The sequence below is a fragment of the Lutjanus erythropterus genome, chromosome 19 (genome assembly GCF_056507025.1).
Source record: "Lutjanus erythropterus isolate fLutEry1 chromosome 19, fLutEry1.hap2, whole genome shotgun sequence".
Classification (NCBI taxonomy): Eukaryota; Metazoa; Chordata; class Actinopteri; order Lutjaniformes; family Lutjanidae; genus Lutjanus; species Lutjanus erythropterus.
The window spans coordinates 1,910,956-1,931,651 of record NC_139335.1 but is presented as its reverse complement, the minus strand read 5'-3'; the positions used below and the strand labels follow the sequence as shown (position 1 = coordinate 1,931,651).

Here is a 20,696-nt window from a genome sequence, read left to right as displayed (position 1 = left end):
AAGAGGCACAGCAGTTCTGTCTCATGTTTACCACTAGTCTTTATGTGGCGGCGAGAGGATACAGAGAGTGAAAGAGGGAGAGAAAGAGATTCTGTTTTCTTCTGAAGTGTTAAAAGCTCCCTGCGGGCAATACTTCCTGCACCCAGCCTCTTTCGCCATTGTTCCTCCGCTGCTTATGGCCATGACTCATAACAAACTTTCTCTTTCGCACACGCACTCACACACACGCAGAGCCTTAATCACGTTGTGAAAGTCTCCAAATAATCTTGTTTCTCCTTGTTTGTCCGTGTGCTTTCTTTGCCAGAGAGCCAGAGAGCGTACCGCTTCGTCCAGGGGAAGGACTGGGGTTTCAAAAAGTTCATAAGGAGGGACTTCCTGTTGGACGAGGCCAACGGTCTGCTGCCCGATGACAAATTAACTCTTTTCTGTGAGGTGAGGGTCGAAACCGTGGGTGCTGAGGACTTGAGGGGCAAAAAGACCTGTGTAATGTTGAGGATCGATGTTTTTACTTAATATTAGACATTTTCTACTGTGGAAACAGAAGCACACTCTCTCAGGAATCCCTGCACTTATTTTGAAGGTATAATTTCAGCCAACACACATATTGGCGTCATATTTAGGACACCACAATCCAAACCTGACCTCTTCAGTGTTTTATCTGGTGTTTTTCAATACTGATACTTGATTCAATACTGGCACGATACTGAGGTGCTGATTTGATATGTGTTGCAATTCTACAGGTGTTATGATTCACTATGATGGTTTATTGCGATTTGTGTTTGCTAGCTCTTGAGCTCAGTTCAGCGTCATCAGAGTTTTATCTGTACTTCACTTGAGTATTTATGTTTCTGACAACTTTTTACTGTCGCTCCCTACGTTTTAACACAAATATCTGCACTTTCTTTTCCTTACATTTTCAAAACAGGCTGGTTAGTTTAGTTTTAATGCATTTGCGGGGAATTATTGAGACTTTGTTTGAAATTTATAGTGTATAAGACAAAGAGACAGTTTATCTGAATTCACTGTATTTGTTAAAGGGACAGTTCACCCCAAAAATCTAAATTTGTCTTCTAAGCTGTTTGGTGATTTATCCTTCCAGATAGTTTTGGTGTGAGTTGCAGAGTTATGGAGATATCAGCTGTAGGGATTTCTGCCTTCTCTTGAATATAATGGAAGTAGATGGCTCTCATCTTGTGGTGTTCAAGGGCCAAAAAAATACATTTGAAAAATTCAACAGCGATTTTTCTTTGCAGAAATCATGACCTGGTTACTCCACAGACGTTGTTGTGAGCAGTTCCATGTAGGAACGACTTTCTTTCTCCTGCTAGCTCACAACATGTCTGCGGTTTATCTTGAGTAACCAGGTCATGATTCTTGGAAAGAGACATTACTGTTGATTTTTTCACATTTGGCACTTTGAGCACCACGAGCTGAGTGATATTTAGCTCCATTATATTCATCGCTCATCTCCAAAACTCTGCAACTCACACTAAAAATATGTAGATGGATAAACAGATCTACAGCTAAGAAGAAAAATATGTATAATTGATTTTGGCATGAACTGTCCCGTTAAACACACAGTCTGTAAAAAGAAAAGATACTGACAGTACAGGCTGCACATTCAGAAACGATAATCCTGATTATATTACCAGAACACAATTATTATTCATCAAATAAGGTGTTTCAGTTCTGCAGACAAACACAGAACTGCACTGATGCTGAATGGTGTGTACATTAGTAGAACTTCTTGGATTACTCCCAAAAATATAATTTTAATAGAATCTAAAAAATAATGAATAATGTTGAAATATTTAAATGTATTGTTTGTATTGGTGGGTTTTTTGCCTGGGAGTGATCACAGCTGTAATTCTTGTCTCACTCATCTTTTTATTCAACACTACCTCTCATTGTATGTCCCTGTTAGTGAATAATGTATGTTTTTATTGGTACTACATAGCCTCTGGGTTTAGATCTCTCTCTCTCTCTCATCACTAACATGTGAGCTGATTGTCATTCAGGCCGAGTGGCGGCTTGGCTCCGACTCCTCTGATCCAAAGCTGGCTGCTGCTCCTCGTTGAAAATTCCCTTGTTGTTTTTCTGCTGTAACACAGGGGGCAGCAGAGGTCAACTGTCCTCCCTCTCGTTCCCCTCTGCTCCTCAGAACGGAGCCGGGGAGCAGAGAAGAGGTTAAACTTTCTGGATATGTTAATGCCTTAGTTGTAATGCATGCACCCATAAATGTTTAAAAAGCATGGCAGTGGCTGTTTAAAACAATTCTAATTAACCCTGCGGGTATGGAGGAGAGCATGTCTTGAAGTTTTCCCTTTTTGTAGCGGAGCAATGTGCAAGTCTGTTTAAAGTGTTTCCAAACTGGGCTTATTGACAGAGGGGTAGGAGGGGCAGTGCTGCTTCTCCAGAGCCATGTGGGATGAGGGGGGTAGAGTCGTGTGTGTGTGTGTGTGTGTGTGTGTGTAGGAGTATCTTATGCATATATTGTGCGTGTTTGTGCCGGCGTGTCTCATTGGGACGTAATTTTGAGGATGAGACTGTTTGCTGGAGAGAATGAGCTGGAGGAGAGAGGGATTAGTTACCTTGAAGAGTCCTCTCCCGCTGAATTCTTCCACTCTCCTAAAGGGTGGAGGAGGCGGGGTTGCTGGTTCAAGTCCTCGGTGGCCACTTCCTCCCCCGTAAATTTCAGTTGTACCGTGGTAATTAGCCAGCTCTGCTGATGAACAAGCAAGGCGAGGCAAACCTGATTTATATAGCACCTTTTGTACACAAGGAAAATCAATGTGCTTAATACAAAAACTGTTTACAAGAGAAAAAGATTAAATGAGAGTAGAAAGTAGATGAATAATAAAGGCAGAGAACATTTTCTGTATTTTTTAAGATCTCTGCTGCTATAGATGTGTGTAGCATACTAACTTAAAGGGTAACTTTGCTGTTTTCCAACTTGGACCCTATTTTCTCACGGTTTTGTGTCAAAGTGACTAACGAGGACAGCGATTTTTGAAACTGGTCCACTATTTAGGGAGAGCGGCTGCAGCCGACAGAAGTGAAACTAAGCTACAACATAATCCCTCCAGGAAACTGCGCACCGTCAAACTAGCTCCATTAGAAATGTTTGTTTTTGGCGCTGACAGGCTCAGTCTGTTATTCCAAGAGTCTGACAACATTATGGAAAGGATCCCTGCAGAGAAAGACCCTTTTTTTTTTTTTTTTTTTTTTTTTTTTGAGAAGTTACCCGTCGATTCCACTGGGCACAGCACGTCTCCACCATGGTTTTGATCCGTCCTCCACACGGCTGCATGTCCCACCAGCGGCGTTTCAGCAGCGGAGCGTTTTGCCTGCCTGATTATGTTGACTTGCTCAGATTTTGTTGATTTGGTCTCTTTCCTTGTTTATTTTGTGTTTCTGCCAAGGATAAGTAGGTTATGTAGTTAAATAGTTTCTGTTTTGTTTGTTTTTATGATCGAGTCTGCACAGGGTCTTTTATTTTGAAAAACGATAGGATTCGCTTTTTTTTTTCTTTTTGTCCAACTTCCTGCCAGCACAATTTGCTCTGTGCAGCTCAACATGGCATCTGTCAAATATAGACTTGGCGTGTATTTGAAGCCGAGCAGAACGTAGAACCACTTCTAAAACGTGCTGCAACGCTGCTGGTGGAACCACAAGCACTTTGTTGACTGGCCGCGATCAGCTCCGGTGGATGTAACGCAACACAGTCCTGCCAGGTGGAATGAAGCCGCTGTTTTACTGCTCTCGTCAAACTAACCAGACTCCCTTTACAAAATACTATTTTTAATATCATCATCCTCATCTTCATCCTCATTGAAACTCTGTTTTGGTTGAAATAAACCCTTAATTCACTGCATTAGGTGTAAAAATATTGGGAGAGGAGTGAGAGGGAGGTCAGACATCAGAGAAGCAGCACGTAGGGACAGAATATTTTCACATCTAGTGCTGCAAATGAAGGGTTTATTTCAACCAAACAACGAGAGCTGGTGATTGTTGGAGGAGTGGAAAGAACCAAGAAGCTTTTGCTGATTTTTATTTCATTTTTGTCGCATGCCTGTGTGCGTTGTGGCATGTGGCAGCCGCAACCTCGTTTTCAAACGATCGACTCATCGACAAGTCTCTGAATTTGGGCCGGGACTCTTACCATGTGAAGTTTGGGGCAGATTAGTTGTAGCAACTTCCTGTTTCATGGCGAAGCATCGAAATTTGACACCATGTCACAAAAATAGGCTTTTAATAACTTTTCATGACAGATGTCTCTCGATGGCACACACCAGTTTGAAGCTCTCTGTTGGAGGAGTTTGTTAAAGTATTCACAGGGATGTTATTGTATGTTTGGGTGTGACACGTGCCTAAAACATGTATAAAATATGGTAAATATATCCACCCACTGCTAAAGGACATATCAGACATAACTTTTAACCGTGACTGACGCATGTACCAAGTTTATCAATAATCCGAGCACATTTAGCCCCTCAAAAATGCAGTTGATGTGGAAGAAAAATAATAATTCTTTGCACCGGTCGGTCCTTGCAGTCTGGTTAGTTTGGTGAGAAAAGTAATGTAGCTCTTTACCAAAAGGTCCTTTCCATAATGTTGTCAGACAATCTGAGCAAACAAGCGCACTTCTGGTGGCTGCAGACCCTCCCTCAATGCTGGACCAGTTCCAAAAATACTTGCTCTTAGACATAAAAATAATGAGAAAACAGGGTCCAGGTTGAAAATACTAAAGTTACCCTTTAAGCTTTACTGTTTTTTAACCTCGTGAAAAATTTAGCAGAAGAGTCCCAGATGACCGGAGAGGTCTGTGGAGTTCATATTCTGGAAGCAAGTCTGAGGCAGCAGTATTTTGACATCGATTCTGAAACATGTGTGTGTGTGTGTGTGTGTGTGTGTGTGTGTGTGTTTGTTATAGAAAAAAAGCAGCCTGGATGTGGGACGTTGTGTGCAATAAATGATGAGACTGCCAGCAGTGAGGTCTGGTAGCGTTTCCCACCAACACGTGGGCAGGACGCATGGCGGAGTCGGGTTTTTTTGGGTGGATGGTGGTAAGAAAGTGCTGAACGGGTGTTTGAATCTCTTTCCCTGGTCTTTTTCCATGTGAAAGTGAAGCCCAGTGTTTACCGTCAGAGACCTGGCTCCGCTTTCGTCCAGATGGTCTCGTCCGGCATCTGAGAGAGCCCCATCGCCCCAGAGCCCAGCGCTCTCCCTCTTCTCTCTCCTCTCATCCCCTCCGCTTCCTCTTTTTCCCCTCCATCTTATCTTTCATTCAAACCCAATCTCCTCCTCCTCTTTTCCCTTTTCCTTTCATCTCGTGCTGCCTCCCACTTTGAGCATCACAGTTTCTTACTTTTTTCCTCCCCTCACTCTACCTTCACCTCTCCCCTGTGTCCCTTGCCCCCCCCCCACGTCTGCTCAGCCCTACTTTTCCTTCTTCCCTCCTTGCCCTCCTTCGTCTCCCGTCTTTCTTCCTTTTTTATTTTGTATAGCAGAGTGTCAAAGAGGCGAAAAGGCTATGAGGAGAAGCCAGATCACTGTGGGAGGTGGGTACTGGCTCAACCTCTCTCCCTGACCCTTTGGTCCCTGTGCTCGGTTCATTTGCCTCCGGAGACATTAGTAATTCAAATTTAGCAAAGGGAATCTGGCTATATGTCATGTCGGAGAGGGCCTGAACAACACCAGCCGCTGCTCTTTGTCTCCCTCTTTGTCTCCGTCTCTCTTCCTCTCTCCATCCCTGCCAAAGCTCTGCAGACACCTGCAGGTATTTAATGAGGAGATAGCTCCCATTAAAGGTGCTGCGTTGGCTGTCAAAAGAGAGCATGAGGGGACAGGGAGAGATAAAGAAGGAGGGGAAGGAGGCATGGCGAGAGGAGACTGAAGGAAAGGTCCTCTCATGAGAAGTGGGCATGGTGGGTGGCATCGAGAAGAACAGACAAAAAGGGAAAATAAAGATGATAAAAAAAAAAAAAACAGAAGGCCCAGATGGTTTGGATCAGATTTTGTTCTCGAGGTAATGTTTTCACGTGGATAAGACGTGTTTTCACCTTCTCGTCTCATGTCTCCTCTAATGAGACGCAGAGGTAAATAAGGTTAAATCCTCCTCTCTTTCCCTGTCAGCACCGCAGGTAACCTCTTGCTCCGAGGTCAAAACCGTTGCTATCTAGCTGCTCGTGCTATAGATAATGCAGATGCTCCAAAAGTTTTCAGAGAAACAGCCAGACGCACTTGCGGGGGTCCTGTGGCTCCCCGGAAAATCTCTGACAACTTTGTGCTGTCGTGATTTGCCTGCAGGCAGAGTGGTGTTGACTGACACTGTAAGGGTTACTACTCTGGAAGTCTGTTTTGACTGACTAAAGGGAAAAGAAGTGGTTGTTGTGGAGGGGAGAAGTTTATGGTGAAACATATCTGTCAGTCATGTTAAATTGGCTGCTGAAAAGTGCAGGAGCGCAGTGGTCCACCTTTAGTCAGCCAGAGGGAGAGTCAGAGAGCTGCTGCTGCCGGACACATTTGATTTATTTCACAAAGGAGGCTGACTATTCTTCCACCGCATCCGCCATGCAGACACAACATACTGCATCAATTATTACTCTGCTTTAGCCATTGATAGGCTGCACTTCATCTGTCTTCATCTCCACTAGAAACACCGATACTGACGTCCACAGGAAAGATGAACAAATTCCTGAAAGTCGAACAGTCGTTATTTTCCCTTTATCAGTCAGGCTGCATCCCAGCAACAGGATAAAACAAATAGAAGCTTACAAAAATGCACAGGGAGAACATTTTAATGAGGAATTATAGGTAAGGGGAATCAAAAATATATTTTTATATTAGCTTTTTCTACTTACTTAAAACAAAGAAGTCCTTGTGACAACACGAGCTGGTGGTTAACTAATGAGAGAAGGTGAAACAAGTGGTTGGTAAACAAGTTTCAGCTCTTGTTTTTCAGCTGCATCATTGTACTCGGAGCACCGCAAACCACAAAACTAACTGATGGAAGCAGAGAGGAGTGATAGAAACGGAGCGCACGTTCCTCAGAGCACACCGGAGCAGGGCAGGTGACGCTTGCTTGTTTGTCGGTGCTCGTTTTTGACACCGACAGACTCAGATTGTTATTCTAAGGGTCTGAAAACATCATGGAAAGGATTGAAACAGTGAGAGTAAGATGAGTTCTGTTCAACCAGAAACAGCTGATTGTTCTTGTCCAACTAACCAGACTCCTTTTAAAAAACTTCAGACTCGACAGAAACAAACAGAACTCACCTAAAACATCTTAGTTCGTCTTTCCACTGTTACAACATTCACACACTGTGGTTTAGTCATAATAAATCCTTTATTTATGTAGGAAGGTGAGAAATGTTCTTCATCTCTGGGATTTTAAACCTGAACCAGGAGTCTGTGACCTGCAGCTCCGGAGCTGCATGTGGCTCTTTTCTTTCTCTCCAGTAGCAACCTGTGGCTTTGACAAAAAATTAAATGGAACCGAATAACAGTAATTTTTTAAAATATTTTAATCATTGTTGTAGGCCTAATGTGTAGCCAAATAAAAAAGATCTTTTAATATTTAGTCAACTAAAATGTGCGTCACAGCCTACGTCTCGAGCTTTTCTTCTTCTTGATTTTGCCAGTGGCTCGTCTGTAGTCTCCCTTGGATAGATATGGATGCCAAATCCAAGAAAAGTCTCAGAGAATTTAATAGTTGCAGCTCCAGATAACTTTCTTTTCTTTTTTTTTTTTGGACAAAAATGCCTCTTTTGAGAGAGTAAAGGTTGCAGATCCCTGCCTTGAACTACAGGATGATGCAAAACTGTGCATCATCCTTTCTCTGGCTGTGAAAACATCATGTAACATCATCATGTAGGCTTTGTGTTTTAATTTTTTAATTTGTATTGTGCGGCCAAATCTGATTGGACTGATAAAGATTCGTAGTGAGGGACAGCCCTGCTGTGATTGTTTGAAGGCTGGTGTTCAGTCAGTCAGAACACATTCTTCTTGTCTTAGTCTTGTAGACACTGTAATAAATAAAAATGCATCTTAAGTACCTTAACAAAGCAGTATGACTGGACTGTTTTGGGAATTCATCGCCTTTCTTCTCGATTTCCCTCTTGTGCATCAGGAACACCTGAAGAAGATCCAGGAAGTGCCTCCTCATTAGCTTTTTATCCTGATATGTTGTTTTGCCAGTGTAGGCTGTTGTTGGCCTTTTGTTCAAAATTGCATTGATTTCATTGTCTTTCCATTCAAGTTGCAAACACTTGAAATTGAGAGCTGCTGCATAGTTGGCTGCTGTCTTATTTGCACATAAATTAAGTGAGATGGAGGAGATGAAGAGAGTTTTCACTTGATTTTTTTTCAGCTTCAGTAAACATCACTGTGAAGTGCAACAGAGGAAAGAACAGAGGGCTGGATTTACTGCAGCTTTTGCGCCTCCTTGTCAGACGCAGATGTGACACATTCTGCCCCAAACACGTGAATTTCCGTTTTGCATATTACTGAATGGTTTTTATAATAACGTGGTGGTGAAGATGCCTGGATTATATTCAACAAAACTACGACAGTGTTTCTTTCAGTGAATGAAACGGTACAGATCCTGTGACTTGCATGCTGCTGAAGGGGGGAGGGGGGGGATCAGCTCAACAACTTCCACTCAGACTCACTTAAGGTGGACTGACCTTTAAGGTGGACCAGTTATTCCCAAGCTGCTCCTGAGACTTTTGCTCAGCTGTGAATGTAGCAGTGCAGCATGTGTGCAGCTTGGGCTGTTTGTTAGTGAATAAATGCTGCAACTCCTCAAGAGCCGAGGTTAGGACAGCTTTGACCCGGGCTCACTTAAGTTGGACTGACCTTTAAGGTGGACTGAGCTGGCTGTTCTTATTTTAGTGACGAGCTGCTCCTCCAGTTACCAGTTCCCTCAGCTGAAAGTCTGTTGAAACTTTTCACATCTTTGCACTTCATGTCTTTATTTTTTTTTTGCATATTTTTCTGCAATATGTAAAGTAAAATTGATAAGAATACAAGTATAATATCTATAAAAATCAATGCACATCTTTAAGTTGTGTCACAGATTTTCTGACTTCAGACTCAACTTGGAGTTGGACTTCACTTGACTTGGACCAGTATTTCATTACTTTACTTAGACTTGAGCCTTTTAACTTGAAAATATTTAGGACCTTACACCAGTGGTTCTAAAACCTTTCCATCACACTCCCCTTCAGAAGCCTAAAAAAAGTTCATGCCCTCCCACTCTGCCCAATTATTATCAATCATTAACAATAAGAGGGGAAGCAACAGATAAAAAGAATTCAAGTTAAATGATATTTCCATAACATAAATCATATTTATTTAACTGTGTTTTTCTCTCCTGGTCATCCACAACCACCTGCAGAGATACAAAAGATAAGAAGTCTGTTACTGAAAGCTGCTGCAAGCCACTCTGCAGAAAGACGGTTGATTGTTGAGTCTCACTCCCAGGTCAGTAAGTATCGATGCTTTGGGTTAGTGGTTCAGGTTGAGCCACCAAAACAAAAATGTAATTGCAGTATGCAAAATGTGTGAGTCAAACACTCCCAACTTCACTCAATATTTGAAGTTGCACTGTTGAACTGTAAATCAAGACTGATGTTAACACAGCTAGCAAGCTAATGTTTAGCTAGTAACTTTGTAAATCAGTGAGCCTGGAAACTGTTACATTATGGCTTGTTTAGGACTTGAAACTCAAAGTTTAAGACTTGGGACTTGTCAGTCCTGACTTGGGGCTTGAATGCAAAAAATTGCCAGACTTGCAAAACAATGATTCGGTCCGAACTCTGCCTCCTACCTCTACATTCAGTGGTAACATGAAACTAAATAAGAAACAAAAAGCTGTGGCTTTGCTTATTGCAACACAAATTCCTCCATTCTCTGTGAATTCTACATAATCTTGCAATTTTGTCCAATCATTGCAACTTTTCTGCAAAATATACCAGTCGTCTGATTTCCTTTTTTTGTATTTTTGTATTTTTATTCTGTCACAGGTACTGAAGATAACACATAATGAGGTCTGTCATTGTTCTTGACATTTATCACTGCTCTGTGCACTTTCATGTTTTATAATTTTGTGCTTACTCTTTTGACTGAGTTTGAGCTCCAAAAGGATTTTGCTTCTTTGTTGAATACCCCTCAGGCAAACTTCGTCATTTACAAATAAAGCATATTTTGTTAGAATTGTTGTAATTCTGAGTCTTTTGGGTGAGGTTACTCAGAGCACTGAGAACAGTGTGGTTTTATTCTCTCTGGAACAAGATGCCTTTAATTTTTAATGAATTGTACAAAAAAGCAGGGATTTTTGCAATTTTCACTTGCTCCTGCAATTTCATTGCAAAAAATGCCTAAAAACATTTTAGAACATTTAGAAAAGCTGCTGTGAAATCAGGTATTTTTGGGCTGCAACAATCCCATAAAAAGTCCTTGAGGGGCTGATGAATGTACTGTGTAGTAACCAGTCATGCAGGTTTCTCTGTGTGAAGTGAGGATCAGAGTGTGTAAACTGGAAGATGAGCCAGTGTCTTCCTCTCGATTGGTTCATCTTGTGCACGTAGACGATCTTTGATGCAGTTTACTTAAATGTGTTTCAGCTGGTGTCTTGGCCACCGCTAGCCGGTCGGAGGTCTTTTCTTTACGGCTCCTCCACTGCGTCCCTCCTGGAGCGAGGTGGCGGTGGGAGAATAAATGAGTGGGGTGCTGATGTTCAGCTGTTTCCTCCTCTTCCTCATGGTGTTAGTGCGGCTCGCCTCTCTTGTCGGTGGGTAAGCACTTTGCCGGGTGACAGCACCCATCCTTCACAGGGCCCTGCCATATGCCGTGCTGCTGTCAGAGGAGACGACTGCAGATGCTCCAGCTGCTCCCTCCCTGCACACTGAACAACACACACACACACACACACACACACACACACACACACACACACACACACACACACACACACACACACACATAACCAGGTCCCGGAGCAGGATAAAGAGGCAGAGGTGGGAAAAGACATGGAAGAAGCGGTGAGGGAGAGAGGATGCACACAGAGATTTGGGTTTATGTAGGCAAAAGGGGACGACAAAAACCATCTTTCATTCTCAAGAAATCAGGTAAAATATATTTATTTATAGCGCCGTTCTTGCCCAAACAAGACCAGGGGGCAAATGTGAAAGAGGCAAGATGATTTCGATCATCTGAAAAAGGGACAGGAGACCTAATCAAAGAGGTGGAAATACAAATGCTGATTGATGGTGAGAGATGGGAGGAGGATGAGCAAACAGAGCAAAAGCTTGATCCTTCTCCTGCAATGGGATTTTACTGTGATAGCTTGTTGGCACCCATTTTTGAGCCACAACGGATCCTTTAATTGATACTGCCTTTGCAACACACCACATCAACAGGTCTTTTATATCCCATCAAAAGCCCTTTGCTTCTCCCAGAGTAAAGACAGCAGAAATTGAACAAACAGGCAACTTTTGCCTGCATATTTATTTATTTTCTTTGTCCAAACATTTCCTTCAAGCACTTTAGATGGAGCCTCAGAGTCTCAAAGCTATCACTTTAGTGTCTGTGATCTTCCAGCAGAGAAAACAAAACTACTTAAAAAGAGACCCAAATGGCTGGTGCTCACAGACGGCATGCAGAGGCACATGCTCGCTGCCAGTGGTGATACTGAGTGTGTGTGTGTGTGTGTGTGTGTGTGTGTGTGTGTGTGTGCGTGTGTGAAAACCCTGCGTCAAAGTGTGTATGTGGAAGAACAAGGTTGGCCAGGCACAGCACACTTGGCTGTGAATTGGGACACAGTCCGCAACGCTCGTTCAAATGATGCATGAAAAACTCTTCTGTCTGTGTAGAATAACACAGATACCACTGTTTTCCATTATGAGGGCTGCCATCTTGTTTTTTTTGCAACCAGAGCATGTACCATACCGACGAGAAAGACTGTGACCATGTGCTTATCTTCCAAATAGACCCTTTTACAGCCGTCGTCTTCGAAAAGCTGCGCGCACAGTTCAGCAACAGAAGTAGCGTCCGCCCCCTGTCACCCAGACGAGTTATCAAGCTGCAGATGTTGAATTAAACATTTTACCGGCAACAAAATCACCAGAATATCTAGGTTTTGTGTATACAATGCATCAGAATCGATATTCCACTGGTCAACTTAAGTTGGTCAAAATTCTGCAAGCTATGTTGACGGAGGACACGATCAAAGCTGCTCATGTCTGCAGCACCCATTGACAAGCTGTCGTGGTCCAAGTATTGTGATTCCATATTATGATTTATTACGACATTTTGACATTTTATGTTGTGTTTATTACCGATTTTGTCCACAAAATATGGAGGTTCCGTGCAGCGGCTTCACTGTATGTTGTGTGGTGTGAACCTGTCTGTCTGTCTGTCTGTGTGTGTCTGTCTGTGAACTGAGCCACTGAAATGGACACAGCAGGGTTCCTACAAACAGCCTCTGAAATGACCAGTTTAATTTGTGCTTTCTGGTGGGAGCAGCAGGTACACTTTAATCCTGCAGGTATACTTTGTCTGGATTACAAAAGAACAACATTTGCTGTTTATTTACAGTGCAGCTATAAAAAAGACTTGATATTTTAATAATAAATCCAGTCAATAATGTCCAATACGCCATGAGAAACCATGATGTAACTTCATGCTGCAGAAAACAGAAGTAGTTTTCCATGTGCTGCTCTTTTCTTCACCTGCAGGTTGGTGTTTGTCAGTGCTCAGGCTACACCCCCACCCCCACCCCCCCCACCCCTCTTATTGTGCTCCTAAGAAAAGACCAGAGCAAACAGTGTGTTGTTAGGACACCTACTGTAAAAGCTTCCATTACCTCCTTATAAGCTGAATAAGGAGCTTGGAATACAATTAGAAGCGACCTGGATGAAATGAATAGCCTGTAATTAAAGGTGAAAAAGTGAGGTTCCAGCTATTGTCTTCTGAGCAGAGTGAGTGCTGTGTTTATTTTCGACTTTTGTTTAATAGCGTTGGGATTTGGGGCTGTGTTTGTTTAATGGTGTCAAGAACAAATGAGATTCCACTATTATTCTGGGTTTTAATCAGTTCAGTCACCTGTTGCAGCAGCCGGAGGGCGACTGACTCTGACTCCTGTATCAGAGCCTGCCTCCTAACTAAAATATCCTGCCGTTGCTCTGAGTGTTTTGGATTTTTTTTTTTTCTCGTGAGCAATAACATCTAAAAGTGAGTGGAGAGAGTGAAGAAGAAAGGGAGCTGCAGAGAGGGTCTGTGGCGTCGAGCCTGTTTACTCTGGCTGGCTGGAGAGGAGAGGAGGACGGTCATGCATTATAAAAAGCTGCTGATGAGTTTTGTGCTCCGGGGTTCAGATGACAAGTTTAAAGATCACAGATCTATTAAGCCGTTGTAGATGAAAAGTGTTTGTGTGTATGTTGAGTGTGTGTGTGTGTGTGTGTGTGTGTGTGTGTGTGTGTGTGTGTGTGTGTGTGTGTGTGTACACTTTGTCCTTTGTCTCATTTCTCAGCGAATACAGACTCATCTTAGATATTCAGTTTGTAATCAGATTTATCATGTACAGTAATTCTCACAAACATTTGATTCAGATTTAAGGAGCAATATGTAAAATCAGAAATCAGTACTGAAGTCCAGATAGAGCCACAGAGTGTATATTAAAGGGATAGTTCACCCAAAAATGAAAATCCAGTCATTATCAACTCAAACTCACTCTGAGTGGTCGGGTTTAGTTGTTCAGTCCACAAAACTCTGCTGGAGTTTCACAGGAAAACAGTGTTGCAGAATCTCCCAAACAATGGAAGTGAATAGTGACCAGTTTTATCAAACAGAAAAAAATTAAAAAACATAGAATAGAAACATAAAATGCCTCCGTGCAGCTCGTCTGCTTGGGCGTGGCCAAGATATTTGAGCAAGAGCAGCTTGCAGTGGCGTGTTTCAACGACATGTACGAAAATTAGTACATGTATCACACCCAGACGCACAAAAAAGTGTTGGCGTGGCGTGGCAAGTTTTGATGTCTTGCCATTTAACACGAAATTACTATAACTTTGGTGTAAATTGTCCGATCTGCACCAAACTTCACGTTTGATAAGAGTCCTGGTCTGAAGACATCTACGTGACAATCAAGAAGCAAAGTCATAGCACCACCTGGTGGAGACAGGAAGTGGTATGAAATTCCTTCCTGTGATGTCTGTAGGGTGTGAAAATTCAGCGGCTGGTCGATCAGGATGAATCTGGCCATGAGGCTGCTGACACCCAGACTGGGTGTGATGGCCTGTACAACGCTGCTTTCAGCTTTAATTTTATGTTTATATTTTAATGTAATGAACCATAAAATGATGATGATATGTCATCAGACATTAAAGAAACATGCTACAACACTACAGCTGTGGTGTCCTGCTTTTATAATTTCTATTCTGGTCAGTAACGCGCGTTTTTCACGCCTGTTTCATGTTAATTAGAGATCAAATTAATGCCGAAGGAGTTGGTGTCGTTTATGAGTCACAAGAAATCATTAATAATCTTTCAGAAGGAGTAGATGTTCATAACAGTTAAATTGAGCAGCATGTTTATGGAGTCTGACAGGCGGTCACTGAGTGTGTGTTTTCACAGCAGTGGGTTTTTGTTTTCAGGCTAACGAGCTCATCGTTGACCACAGACTGTATATTAAATGGGGATTAAACCAATTTAATATACTGTCAATTGCTACATTTTTCTCCTTTAATGTTGTAAAAGACAGAAAACATTTGTTTCTCTTGTCTTGTGTGAACAATTCAGCTTTTATTTGTTAATATTTCAACCCTACTGACAACTGCCCCGGGTAATCACACTCGGATCAATGTCGATCGATAGTTTGTGTTTGCCACTTTTAGGCATCCAGCGCTCAGAGTACAGAGTCTTTACTGAGTGCATGTCGTTGTTGCATTGATTTATTCTGCTGGAAATGAAAAAGTGTGGAGTAAAACAGTGTAGTGATAACCTGTCGACAACAAAGTACAACCCAGAAGACAACAGAGCCGATCCTCAGACAGACAAAACTGAACCAAAGACGAGCGGTAATGTCATCAAAACACTGGGAGCAGCATGGAGCTGATGGATATAAGAGGGCGAATTTACAAAAATAAAAATGAAATAGTGGCTGTGTACAATGGACTTGAATATGTTCAATCAGTTTTTATTATTGAAATATTGGGTTTAATTACACTGGAGTGATATCACTCTGATTATAAACCATTAAACTGCAGCCACCATCCTGTCAGTAGCTGTTTGCCAACCTGGTGGCCATTTCTGTTCTAACTTAACTGTCGGACCCTTCCTCTGCCAGCAGGACTGGGCAGGGTTTTTATCCCCATTCTATCTTATTTATTTATTTATTTATTTATTTATTTATTTTGGTTTGTTCCTCAGAAGAAAGTCTCAAAAAATATAGTAATTTTCCACCCGAGTCTGAGGAGAGAGCAGTCATCTGTCACAAAAACACATATGAAACTTGTGTCTGTCTGTCAGCAGGCGAAGATTGAAGCTCTCCACTGTTCTGTCAGTCAAACAGGTTCTCATTTTCACATTAGTCATACTTAGCATATATAATATATACCAGAGAGAATGACAGCCCTAATGACTTTTGATCTAATGTCGGGCTAGAAAGCTTTGAAGTTACTTAAACCTGAACGCTGTGTGTTGACAGTCATGGAAATGTGCGGTAAGGGGGTTTGGAAGAAACTGACATGTGGGACTGACATATCCTGACAGTTGCTTAGAGCTAGAAGAGCTACACAGTCATACTGAGTGTCATATAGTTAGCCATAAAGTCAGCAGCAATACACCTCAGAGTACGAGGACGCCTGTCCTGAATCAGGTCAGCAGTGTGGAAATTCAGATAATGTTCATGCAAATGTTCTACTGCTAATTTAGCAGCAAGAGGGAAACAATAAAGAAATTATCCCTCAGAAGAAAAACACTTAGATTTCCTTTTTTTAAATCACTCAGCTGCAGGAGGCGGTGTGAGTGTGTCTGTGTCCGTGTTTATGTTTTTTAAGAATGCACAGGACCGAACAGAGAAGTGAGACTTGGAAGGTAAAAGAACAAACGTTCCATGACTTAATGAATTTCATCTGATTTGAGTTTTTTTTTTTCTTTTTCAAACTATTTCACGCATGGCAAAACACTGTAAATCCATAAACAAACACATAAACAGGCAGAAAAAGATTGATGCATTATGAATAAATCATCTGGGTGCCGAAACTCAATATTAACTCTGCGTTGCCTGGAGGTTTGCGAGGGAGCTTTACTACAGATCCATCTTGATGTCTGAGGAACAAACTGGGAGGCGAGCGCTTTAGTAAGCACTTATCCTGGGAACTTAATTACCAAAACAAATGATGATTGTGGTGATATAGCCGCAATGATTCCTCATTACTGTTTTTCTTTACCTAAGGTTGTATACAGAATGTGTTGCTGTCATCATCATTAACACCACTGGGGAATTAGAAAAAGTCACTCCGTTGGCTGATTGGTCAGTTTTCAATCTTGGATTAACAGGAAATTTGGAGCATATTTTAGCCCTCAATGGATGATTCTTAATAACACAAGTCTGACGTGAATTTTTCCTTACATTTAAACACATCGCTTGGTATCTTAAAGGAATACTATACAATTGTTTCCCTAAAAAACAGTGTATAAACTGAAACAAAAATAAAAATAATCCTTCTCAATCATCACTTAAAACCCAGCAAACGTATGTGATGGTGTCTGTATTTGCAACCTTCTACCTGTATTTTCTCATTTTGCATTGTTCAGGACATCAACCAGAGCTGCACCTAATGATTATTTTTTAAACGAAGAATAACACCGTCAGATGAAACACGGTGTAAAGTTAACAGCAGCGGTGCAGACATCACTTTTAAAATGGGAATGATGAAGAAAATTCTAGAAAATCTGTCTTAAGTGAGTTTAGATGATTGTATCAAGGCTTTCTGCAGCTCGTTCTCCAGGTGAATCCACGCTCTGACCAGGTGTAGCAGTTCATAGCGATGCATCGATTGGAATTGGAATCAATGACATCGATTACTTTGATGAATCGCCCCGGCCCTAGCATCAAACTCTGGAGTGGGTTGCACCAACTGGTCTTTGCTACACCTGGTTCCAACTGCTAAGTCGGTCTTAGCTAAGACCAGTCTGTAGAATGGACTTCAGGTCAGCTGCACCAAGCAGACTTAAGCCTAGTCTTGTTGTGTGCGTTGTTGTGATACAGTCTAACAATCTCTCACTGACTTTGTAATCATTACTGGAAACTTTAAATATGGAGGATCAGAGACGCTTCACAGGCGCAGAGATCCGAAAATGGATGGAGCTGTGCAGCTGACAGAGCCACGCTGACAGCCAAGCAGTCGAATGTTATTACCAACAAGAAGAAGAAGTCTGTCTGGAGAGAAATAACGGAGGCAGTTAACGACTGGTCGGACTCGGGCTGCCTGAAAAGAAATGGAAAGACCTCCTGAGCAAAGCCAAGAAGGACATTTCTCTGATGATAACTCACCAGACCAGCGGGGGGTCCTCTGCTCTGTTTCTGTCCCTAATCACTCTCTCACGTCTAAAAGCCCGCTCGTTGTTCAGCCAATAAATGAGGCGCACCATCGTGTTAGGAGTTGCAGTTACTTTGAGTCGTCACCATAGAAGTGGCCTAGATTTTGACTTTACACCTCATCTGCTGCTGACTAGGCGTGAGATTTACGCTCGGTCTAAGCGAGAGGAAGGCAAGTTGGTGCAACAGCTGTAAGCTTGACGTGACTCCTGTTCATCTGAAAGGAACAGGAAGTTGGCCATTTTGAATTTTGTGGTATTTCTGATTTTGATTCTGATTTTTTTCCACACGTTGCATTTTAACAAACTCGTCCTACAGAATAAATCACATTGACTTTAATATTGGTGTGTGTCATCTAAGCTAAGATTTGGTTGAATGGTGTTGCTGTGGCGTGGCGTTGAGTTTTGATGTCTCGTCATGAAACATGAAGTCCCAGCATGCCAAGTTAACTAAAATAATATTATTTCCATCATGTTTTTCAGCCTGAATCTTCACTGTAGATCTTGAGCTTGGAGCCACGTTCACATGCACACTGTCTGAACTGGGTGTGTGTGTGGGTTTGTGGTTTAGGAGGCTTGAATTTCACCAGACGAGCAGTATGGAGCCATTTTTATGGGGTTTTTTTACATTTGAAAACTGGTCACCATTCACTTCCATTGTTTGGGAGATTCTGCAGCACTGTTTTCCTGTGAAACTCCAGCAGTGTTTTGTGGACTAACAAAATAAACCTGACCCTCAATCGGCATGAGGGTGAGGAGATAATGACTGAATTTACACTTTGGGGTGTAATTGACCAATTAGAATCGAGTATTTAGCAAAGCAGTGTGATAAAGCATCTAAAATCTAAAATACTTATTATTATAAAAGTCATTAATTTCAGTTTATACAATAAATGAACATTATTTTTAGGGTGTATTTGTCAGCCTATCCTGCAGATATAAATGTGGCTAAACTGCCTCCGTCCCTGTCCACTGTGTCCGGTGTGAGGAGGAGGATGCGAGGAGAAAGAGGAGGAGGTTGACAATGACTGAAGATGACAGCTAATGGCGTGAAGACTGTCAGGGCAGCCAGTGTGTCTAAATAACCAGGTGCTGCGATTTAGTTTCTGCCTGGTTAAACAGAGGAATAATTGGTCAAGTTAGCCAGTAATTAGACCGGCTCTGCCACGCTGCGTCTGAGAGCCCAGCGACGGCTCCGCCATGCTAATTGGGCTATTTATACCGAAACACATTGACCAGGCTCACTGGCCCTCGCTTCCAATTCCGCTCCTCAGCACTTGTTTATTTCTTCAGTGTGTGTGTACTCAGGACACAGCGCTGGACTCCACACCCTCCTCTTCCTCCTCCTCCTCCTCCTCCTCCTCTTCTAAAGCCATTTTTCATTCCAACTTGAGCTCACTGAACTTCTGTCCTCTGCCCTCTGTCTCTTTGTCCGTCTGTCTGTCTCTCTCCTCTGTTTTTCTCTCTGTTGTTTGTCCTCCCTCTCCTCTCCTCTCCTCTCCTACACACACTAGCTTCATCTTTTGCAGGCTTTCTGTATTGCTAATCAGTGTTTTTATGAATGCCAGCGTGTGTGTGTGTGTGTGTGTGTGTGTGTGTGTGTGTGTGTGTGTGTGTGTGTGTGTGTGTGTGTGTGTGTACATCAGTCAGTCAGACCTGCATCCTCCTGGAGTGTGATTAATAGAGCCAGCTGTGAAAAGGAGACACACACACACTCTCAGAAATAAAAGTGCAAACTAGAACCATAAAGGGTTCTTCAGCTTGGTAGAACCCTGTCAAAGAGTTCCACCAAGAATCCAACCTGAAGGGTTGTACCTAGAACCATCTGTGAAAGGTTTCGCCCAGAATCAATGCAATGGTTCCACCCAGAGCTGTTTCTAGAGGATCTTTCCATGACCGTTCCCCCTCCTGTGGATGCTAACAAGAACCCACCAAGGGGGCTCTACCAGCAACCTTTTTATTTTCCAAGGATTTTATTGAAAACCCACCCAAGGGTTCTAGTGTGAACCTTTTCATATTATGGTACAAAGAACCCTTCATGAGAGAGTTCTTCAAGGACTTCAACAATCCTTGAAGAACTCCTTCTTCCAAAAAGGGTTCTTTGGATGAAAATGGTTCCTAATGGAACCCTTATTCTTCCAAAGAAAAAAACATTGACAAACCCTTTCTTTAAAAACAGGGTCCTTTGGAAGCAAAATGTTCAGTGTAGAACCTCAGCCCCTGATGCAGAACCCTTTTAGAACCCTTATTTTTCCCCCTGGTGCACTCACACAGCGAGGAATGCCTCTAATGCTCACAAAAGTCACATTTTCTCCTCCTCTCCGTGTCGCTGGCATTTCTGTGGCAGAAATGAGCTGCTGATGAGAGACCGTCTCCAACTGTAGATCCACCAATGCCTCCCTCACACCCCCCTCACCCCCTCGCCCTCCACCCCTTCCACCCCCCCACCCCCTTTGGGTATGATGGCCTCTCTATTCTCTGTCTGTCTGTCGCTCTGTATCTCTGCATCTGTATTCCCTCTGACTTTTATTATCCCTGTATCCTCCTCTCTCTCTCTCTCTCTCTCTCTGTCCTCCCTTTTCTTCCTCACTCATTTCTTCTGTTTTATTATCTTTCCTTCTGTCTCTCTGTCTTTCTGTCCCCTTCAGACTAACCCTCAAACCTCCATCAGGAGCAAACAAGGCTCCTTGACATTCAATTTCCTGCTTGCCACGCACTTCTCTATTGTATGTGCTTCTCCTCCTTTTCTAGGACTCTTTTTGTGCGAGTTGAATAGGTGGATGGATGTGGCATCGGCCGAATAGGCGGGCAGGAGGATGGATGAGGATGGATGAGGATGGATGAGGAGGGAACTTTGCAGTTTTTTTTTTTCCCCTTGTTGTGGGGATGTCAGCCTCCATGGCTGGAGATTTACCAGCAAGGTCACTTTGAGGGGATTTTCAGTGTTTTTCTTGAAAAGAGTAGATTGAATGTTTTTAGGAGACGTCAGCAGTGCAACAAAAATCTTTTTTTTTTTTTTTTTTTTGAGTTATTTCTGACCGGACAGGCATGATTATGTAAAATATACATTTAAAAAAAAAATTTAATCAGTT

General features: G+C 42.4%; 1 protein-coding gene across 2 annotated transcripts in view; it reads left to right on the top strand.

Annotated features, from left to right (window-relative positions):
• spop (speckle type BTB/POZ protein) overlaps window positions 1-20,696 on the top strand; it is a 130,066-nt gene that overhangs the window by 78,646 nt on the left and 30,724 nt on the right. For both annotated transcript variants that reach the window (XM_084744330.1, XM_084744328.1), the window contains exon 6: window positions 305-432. In XM_084744330.1, coding sequence (XP_084600456.1) covers window positions 305-432 — 128 coding nt within the window. The remainder of the gene's footprint in view (window positions 1-304; window positions 433-20,696) is intronic.